Source organism: Prosopis cineraria, unplaced genomic scaffold, assembly GCF_029017545.1.
Source record: "Prosopis cineraria cultivar Desert tree isolate PC_DT_omini unplaced genomic scaffold, ASM2901754v1 PC188, whole genome shotgun sequence".
Taxonomy (NCBI): domain Eukaryota; kingdom Viridiplantae; phylum Streptophyta; class Magnoliopsida; order Fabales; family Fabaceae; genus Prosopis; species Prosopis cineraria.
In genome coordinates this window covers 23,933-33,118 of record NW_026555515.1, presented here as the reverse complement: position 1 = coordinate 33,118, position 9,186 = coordinate 23,933, and the positions used below count along the sequence as shown (strand labels likewise).

The 9,186-nt window shown below is 31.2% G+C and overlaps 1 protein-coding gene across 1 annotated transcript; it reads right to left on the bottom strand.

Annotated features, from left to right (window-relative positions):
* Positions 1 to 5,630: 5,630 nt before the first annotated feature.
* On the bottom strand, positions 5,631 to 8,700 carry LOC129295790 (transcription factor AS1-like). Its single transcript, XM_054934357.1, has 2 exons — positions 8,402 to 8,700; positions 5,631 to 7,096 (listed from the first exon to the last, which is right to left on the bottom strand). Exon 2 carries the CDS (start codon positions 7,038 to 7,040, stop codon positions 5,967 to 5,969), a length of 1,074 nt encoding a protein of 357 aa, XP_054790332.1. The 5' UTR covers positions 7,041 to 7,096; positions 8,402 to 8,700; the 3' UTR covers positions 5,631 to 5,966.
* Between the last annotated feature and the right edge of the window lie 486 nt (positions 8,701 to 9,186).

Here is a 9,186-nt window from a genome sequence, read left to right as displayed (position 1 = left end):
ATTTTTAAAAATTATGTTTTTTAAAAAAATACTAGTAAAGTTGTAAAGTATATTTAATAATTTTTGTTAATATGTTTGATTTTGTTTAAAATTTTTTATAATTTTAGGTGAAGGAAGTATTTATTAAGAATTAAAAAAATTTTCCAAGGTACTTTATAACAGAAACAGGAGAAATCGGAGATATTATATGGGTTGTACCAAACGAAAAGATAATGACGGATGAATATTATTATTTTAATTTTTTTTTTTGGTTACCATTGTTAGAACTTGAAAATTCTGAGTATTTCAGGGAACTTTTTTTTTTTTTGGAAAAACACATAACATTTTTTTGTTTTGTTTTTGATAACAGACACGTAACGCAATTTCGCAGATGTTTCTGGATGGAACTTAAGGCGTAGAAGAGCCCAACATGACAACATCTCTTGCTTTGCTCAGTCGATCAAAAACCAAAGGCCCAACCTTATAAGGAAAGAAATATAACTACGAGCTTATATATATATATATATATATATAGAATATAACTATAAGCTAATTAAAATTGGCATGAATGATAAAAGTTGTTGTCACTTAAATAAATAATTAGGATTTTGAACTCCAGCTCTTATGTATCTCCTAATTTAATTGGGAGAGGTACATTCATTGTTTACAGTCTTTTAGGGTTTTTTATTTTTTTATAAAAAAATATACATTTTGATCCTTACACTTTACTTTTACTTTATTATAAGTCCCTACACTTCTTTTTCAGTATTTTGGGCCTCTATATTTTTATTTTTTTAATGTTTTAAATCTCTAAGTGAACAAAAGGAATAAAGTATGGGGATCTTGAATGAATATAAAATATCACAAAATGAAAGTGTAGGAATTTAAAATATAAAAAAAATATAATAACTTATAACAAAATACGAACAAAGTGCAAGAATAAAAAGTTATGTTTGTTTTTTTAATTCTCAATGTCTTTATTCTAATACTTATAAAAAAAATTATATATATAACTGCAGGTGGAAAAAAATTAAGAATGTATAGAATTACAACAAATGATTCTCGTGCCAACGTGCACTAAGATATATACTAAAATAAAACTCGGAAAAAATAGAAAGATCTTAAGAGTTAAATTAAACTTCAAGGACACCAAGGCAAATTTGTATCGCTCACAATCACTTGGGGCAGTTATTAAGCCCGGAGATTCTGAAGCAAAGTGAGTCCGGACCACTAATTTTTGGGTCCCCCGCCCGTGGAGGTTCTTTTATGCTTAAAAAATATATATCCCATTCTATTCTTATTATAAAATATATCTAACTATTTTATCAGAATCAAAAAGACATAGTTAAGTATAGAATAAATTTCTAATCTTGTCTCTATTTAAATAAAAAAATTTAAATTTACATTATATTCTCTTTCATAATTTATAAATTTAAATATGAGTAATGTTGAAAAATTATAATTAATACCCTATCAAATACAATATGTTTAATATACAAACCTTTTAGAAGGTGCCTGACCAAAAAAACCGTAACTAATGAGATGAGATCCAGTAGAAAAGATTAGTTTTTTTATAACATGTTGAACTAATGCTTGACTTTTCACTAAAAAATGTATACACATTAGTACTTGACCATACTTAAAACATATTTGTTTCGAATAGAAAAATACATATGTCTAATATATAAAACAATCTAAATGGGATTCATATCTTACAAAGATGCACGTTTAAAATCTGTTATTGATGAAAGGAAAAATATAATTTTTAATCCCTATAATTTTATCAGATTTTACTTTTAGTTCCTATATTTTTTTAGTATTTTTAATTTTTATAGGGACTAAAAATACTGAAAAATAAAAATTATAGAGACTTAAAAAACAAAAGTTACCTAATCTTTTTAAAATTATAGGGACTGAAAATGTTAAAAAAAATTACAAGGACTAAAAACAAAACCCTATAAAATTATAAGGACAAATGATTGTATTTTTTCTTGTATATAAGAATTTTTATTAGTATTGTTACTTTGCCTTGGTGAATTATCTAAGACAACTCACATAAACTTTTTAATGATAGAAAAATGACAAAATTTGTACTTAAGTCATGTGAGGGTGCTTATTATATAAAGATCATCACTCTTATATGTCCCAAAAACATATAATGTAAATATTAAAAAATATTATAAAATCATAAAATTAATGTAAAATTTCATACCATTTACTGCAATGATCAATTATTACTAGATAATTGTTACTTATTGTTATTTAGTTGTCAATTGAATGACTCCACTAACAATTATTTAACAGCAATTGACAATTTCAGTGAAGGATATAAGACTTTAAAATAATTTTATAAATTATATTATTCTTCTGCATTTAGATTGCTTGTGTCCGAAGATGAATTTTTTTTATTATATATAATTTTTTAATAAATATAAGAAGTAGACTTTATCTACAGTAAATAATATTTTCAAAGTACCTAAAAAAGTAAAAGTGATAGCAAAACACCACAGCCACATATAAACCTTCTCTTTACCCCCTCTCCACTTTCACGTGGCCAAATCTTAGTGCATGTTTGAAATTATTTTCATTCTATTATTTTTGAGTTCATATTTTTTAAAATATATTTTGAAAATAAAAAATAATAAAAATAAATATTTTTTTTGTTATTCTTCATAATAATAATTTCAGAACAGTTAAAAGATATTTTTATTTTTATCCTCCAAAATAATATTTTTTTAAAAATATGTTTAAAAAATACATTATTAAATAAATTTTTTATTTTCTTATTTTAAAGAATATAAAATTATTTTTAAAATAAATTGTCAAACATGCCTTTAATAACTCTACTCCCTTTTACTTTTGCTTTCTTCAGCCACAACAAACAAGCAATGTAGGTTTTTCCCCCCACCTTCATAATGTGTTAGTTAGGTACGTCACATGCCTAATCTATTATATAGTCTCCTTATTTCATAGTTCCATCGAATATAAAATATTTTTTAAAAATTTTTTTTAATTCAAAATATAATATATTAAATAATTTTTATATTTATTTTTTTAACTATATCCTTATTTCATTTATTACTTCTTTTTTTAAAAAAATCATACATTAAAATTTTAATTACTATTAGTTTATATAGAGTATTTAATGAGCGTATACATGAAAAGATGTGACATTTTTAAGAATTTAAGTTTCAACTAATATTGTTTGTAAATCATAAATTAGTTAACTGTGACTTATATTATAATTCAAAGAGAGTAGTAACTATTGTTACCACTATCGCTACTACCATTATTATTGTTGTTGCTACTCCTGCTCTTGTTGCTGCAACTATTGTCATTACTACTGCTATGGCCACCACTGCTACCGCCAGTAGCAGGAGCAGCTAGGCGTGTTTGACTTGTAAATTTAACCTTAGGTAGTTTTAAATTTGGTGGATTTGAATTTTAGATTTAAAATCTTATATTTCAAATATTATATTTAAAATTTATGCATTTAAAATCGTTTATTTGAATAGTTTAAAAAAATTTTAATGAAGAAGAGAAATAAATTGAGATTTGAAATGAAAACAAAAAAAATTAAAAGTGAAAAGCTCACCTCCATTTTTTAATCATTAAAAAAGGGGATGGGAAATGAAAAAAGATATAAGAGTTAGAGATGTATTGATAGTAAAATCACAAGGAGAACATGATATTTGAAATAATTAAAATTTTAAATAATAAAAGTATAGAGAAAATTTAAAATTACAAAGAAATTATAATAAAAAATGAATTTCAAATCTAAATATATAAATTTTTGTGTATTCAAATAAAAAATGTGGTCTAAATCTAAATTAAAATTCTCATTTATCCGGACACACCATTAAAAAAATTTAACATCGGAGGTTTGTCACTCTAATTTTTAACATTGGAAGCTGTTGATGCCACATTTTAAATAATGTTGACCACCTATATTTCAATTTTCTATCCAATTGTGCAAACGTCATAGGGATATAGATTGTCCCCTTTTAAGTTTCTGAGTCGTTATTCCAAGAAAACTTTGTCACTCTCACCTTTCAACAGATTTTCAATAAAACTCACTAGCTACAAGTTTATTCTATTAATTCTCTCTTTTCAGAGTCAAAAAAAGAAAAAAAAAATTAACGGTTACAGAAGTCACATAGTCACGCTTCCAGGAGAACAACAAAAAACAAAATAATTTAACGGTGAATAAGATTTGCTTCTCATATTTACATTAACCCTCTGTTTTCACTTCTCTTTTCTTTAATGCATTATTTTGTTTTTGTTCACGCACTATAGTCTTCACATTAGAGGTAATTATGTTTAAATCACAGTTGGATATCAAATGCGAGCATCTCTTACAAATGCAAATTTGAACTTGATTTACCATGTTGAGAGAAACTAATTATTCCTTAATTTAGAGTATTGTATACATTTGTAATGGAAATGTTTCAAATTTGTGTATATGCCATTTAATGACTGAGATAAGAAGAAGAAATTGCCGGTCATTAATCCCAGAAAATTCGTGCCTCTCAATATCACTTGCCGTCACTGAGTAATGCCGTATTCTAGCAGATAGATACCTGCAAATAGAAATATAAGGACCTTCTCGCTTTTACTCACTAACCTTTTTGTTTGGTCTTTATGCACTCCTTTCAGCAACGTTAGGTACTTGTAGCTTTCAAGACATGGCCATCTACCATACATCTCCACGTATATAAATCTGACACAACTTTCCAGTCAACAACATGCAAGTGTTCAAACATTTAAGATAGTCCTACTTACAAGTCTCTCTTTTCCATCCTTCCCTTCCTCTTCCATATCTCTGGTTTCTTTCCTCCTTGTATGGCCTCGGAAAATGAGAATACTCATGTGGGGTTAGTGGAATTGGTCCAATTGGAGGAGTTGGAGGTCATGGAAATCGATGAAGCTCTTCTAAGAGAAGTGCTAGAAGAACACGAGGAAGCTGATGCAGAAGTTGAATGTTTGATAGAAGCTGTAGAGAATGGTGACAGAGTGATGGACGAAAAGGAAGAATTTCAGAAGCAGGAAGACAGTTACTGAGAGCAACATGAAGGCTGTAAGTGGTGGGTGAATAGTATGATGGAGATGGAACCAGCTTCACTAAATGAAGTGATACTGAATTGGTATCCAGATGATACAGCTGGGATGATGACAGATTTTGGGTTTGCTAATGGAGAACATTGCTCTCAAATATTTGAAGGCCTTGTGTCCTATGAGGTATATTATGGCTACTTTTGGGAAGATCTGTAGTCTCACCTACAAGTTGACTAGCTAATAGGTTTTAAAATAGTAGTATGGAATTGGCTTGTGTGAATGAATTGAGCTTATATCTATAATTCGGCATATAAAAAGCATAACTACGGGCTTCCAGGACTTTGTGTGCTCCTATGTTGGACCAAGTCTGAAAGTAGAACATGTTAAGAAAATAGAGTTATGATAAGAAGACTCAACTTCAGAGATTTTTACTACCACCCACGATTTCTCGATTTTCTTGCAGCCTACTTTGTCTTGTATTTTTGTCTAGTTCATCCAAATTAATGATAGCAGAAATGAATCAATTGATTAACCAATAAATCATCATACTCTTCAAGAGGACAAGTTATTCAGGAAAATTGGAAATACAACTAAGCTTATATTCATAACGACGGGTGCAAAACTCTGCCTCCTATATCAACTCATATACCATAAAATCCTCAAGTTGTACATATAAGTAGGACAATTGCGTAAATAAAATTTCTAGGGGAAAAGGCGCAAGATCAAATAAGAATAATCAAACACTTAACATTCATGCTATAAGTAGATGAAGTATATTCATCTTCCATTTGGCTCAGCAAGCCTGGGTCTACAACCTATCAGCTCCAGAAGCTTACTAAGCCTCAAGTTTTCTGCAGCCAATTTCTGCTCCTTGGTTTCTGCATCTCTTCTCAGTTCAGATAGTTGTTCGAGGTATTCAGCTTCCATTTTATTCATCTTACATTAGGCTGAGCAAGCCTGGGTCTGCAACCTATCTGCTCCAGAAGCTTACTAAGCCTTGAGTGTTTAGCAGCTAATTGCTCAGTCAATTTCTGCCCCTTGGTTTCTGCATCTCTTCTCAGTTCAGATAGTTGCTCCCGGTATTCGGCTTCCATTCTATCCAAAGCAGCCATCTGTTCTTCCCAGAGAGCTTTAATCTTCACTTCAAACTCTTCCATCTTCTCTCGCATACGACATGCCTTCTCTGACTCCAACTGCAGCTCCACCCGCCTTAACCTCCACACTGCTTCCTTCCTATGTGATGACCATGTCCGGTGACCTTCTTCCAGCTCTTTACAGTATTCAAAAAGCTCAGATACAAGCATGTTATCACCAAAACCTGAAATAGTTCCATGAGGTGTTGCATTCTGAATAACAGGAGGAGCATTCTCTGGCATTCTCTCAGGTTGTAACCATTGAAATGGAGATGAAGCAGCCACAGTGGAGGGAGAGAGACTTAGCGTCACAGAAGGGGAGGGTGGCCTAATAGCTGAAGTGCCGCTAGAGTTAGAAAGCCATGAAGGAAGCATAGCTGATGGAGGAGCTGGTGCATCAGTGAGAATAAATGCCCCATTGGAGGCAGCCATGAGGTAGGATGGGGAAGGGCGTTCTTTCACAAGCTTCTCAGCAAAGGTCTCAAGGATGTGATCGTATTTGGTGTCGTCAATTGGATCAACTGTTTTGTTGATGTCTTTTTTCTCTCTCTGCTGCTTCTCTTTAAATACTTCCCACCACTTACCTAACCTCTTGGCAGTGCGACCAGGGACTTCTGCAGCAATTTTCTTCCATTTGTTGCCGTAAATCTGTTGAAGGTGGATGACAAGAGATTTCTCTTCTTCGGTAAGAGACCCCTTCTTGATGCCAGGCTTGAGGTAGTTTTTCCACCTTTCTAAGCAGGATTTGGCATCCCTATTAAGGGGTTTGTTCATTCGTTGGGACACAAGATTCCATTCCCGAGGGCCATACTCTTTGACGTAAGCACGCAATAAAGCATCCTCTTCAGCTGTCCAACGTTGCCTCTCCTTCATTTCCAAGTGCAAATCCCACTGCCCATTTCTTCAAACCCGAGCCCCTCATCATGAGTCTACAAAATTTGTGATAAATTCAAGACATCAATTTTCCAGGAACTACATTAACTACATGAAGAAGCAAAACTAAGTTGTGAACAAATGTTTTTCTCCCTGAACTGTCCTAAATTAGCCCAATCAAAAGGCCGCCCCTTTAAAAGCCAATACATTGTCAGGTATAAAAATTCAAAAAATAAGGAATTAGCAAGATTAATTTCCCAGAACTAATATCCAATGACAAACTCAATGTGAACAAAATCAGGTAGTTAATGATACATAGATTAGCAGAAATTCGATATACTGAATCTACAAAGATACAAGGATAAAGTTGGTATCGCGATACATCACCCAGTGTTAACCTATAAAGTACAGAACAGAGTGCTAAATATGTTAGAAAGTTATTGCTTGAACATTCTATGAGGCCTGTGCGTTGATAATCACATATAGCACCTGACAGATACAAATCATGAATGCAAAAATAGGCAGGAGGGGAATACAATCACACTCAGGGAGTCAATAGCTCAAGACAATTCAATTCTGCAGCCTCAAGTGCGAGCTATTATTTAAAATCCAGAACTTGATAGGACAACATGCTTCAAGAGTAAATTCATTAAAAAGGAAAAAAAAAATGTTTGGATCCTGTGTATTTCTTAAAAAAAAAAAGACATTCTTATTCCAGAGAAAGAACACAGACAATGTGAGGAACTTAAAAACATAACGCATTATATATCTGTCTATTTCAGAAGCTAACAGTCAATGTCTTTAAGAAAATTGCGTAGAACCTCTGTAAATTTTCAGTCATCTGCACATTTAAAATTTGATAATGAATCTCCTAAACTTTTAAATTGGCAGATGACGCCTTCAAGCAGCAAAATTTTTAAATGCCATAAAAGTGAATTTTCTGACTTCATAAAAAAAAAAAAAAAAAAACAGATGATGGATTACCTTTACTCTTCCTTCATAGGTAACAATTTTACATAACTTCAACAACAAAATAACGCATCAAACAAAACTCAAGTGTTCTGTATAAATAACAGGACTCCTGGCATATCGAAGGCACTAGCAAGCATGGAGTCACCGACAACCACAAGAAATCCACAATAACTAGAAAATACACCAAAACAGAAGCACTAGAAAAGAAAGAGAGTACTTAAATAGACCTTAGGGAGAGAAATTAGTAAGACTAGGCTAGATTAGACGAAAGACGATGGGAGACGGAGATCTGACTGCGAGCGAAAAACAAGGGCAGGCGAATTGAAACGCAAAATAAAAGAATAAAAAGATGCGAATTGCGAAGCAGATAATGAGCAGTGTTTGCTTACGTTGTTGGGGGAATTTGCTAGCGTATGCTTCACTCGCATTGCACATAGTCTCACACTTTCACTTTCCTCTCCCTTCTCCTCCTCCTACTTCCAGTTGCTTTCGGAATAACTATGCAATTATACAATGCACTCGCCCAGTAAAATGCGAAAATTGGGGCCCCGAAATGAAAGGCTTTATCGTGAAAATTGCGAAGAGCGTCAGGGATAAGGGTGAGAGAAGAGGAAGAAAGACAGGGAAAGCAGAGTGAGAATGCGAAAGGCTCGGCATCAGTATGGCAGTAGCAGAGAAATGTACATAGTTTCAGAGTCACAAATGCAACGTTCTTCTCCGACGCGCTCGTTTTTACATTTTTTCAGATTTTTTTTAGGAAAAATAGGAATCAATGAATACTGACTAAAATTTTTTATACTTGTGAAGGATCAATTATTATTAAAATTTAAATAAATATTTATTATATGGTTAATATTTTATTAATAAATATTTATTTAAATTTTAATAATAATTTATTTTAAATTATCAACAATCAGACTTAATTTTTTATCTAAATTTTAATAATAATTAATTCATGATTGATATAAATTTTTGATGAATAATCTTTGATTGATATTTTTTTCTTTTTTAAATACTTTTTGGTGAATTAAAAGTTAAGTTTCAAAAAAACTTAAAACACATGGTTTTATTGTTAGAAAAGAATAAAATAAAATGAATTGAAAAAATAAAAATAAGATGATCAAAATGTAAAAAATGATAAGTAAAATATATTCACAAAGAAAAAAAATTAATT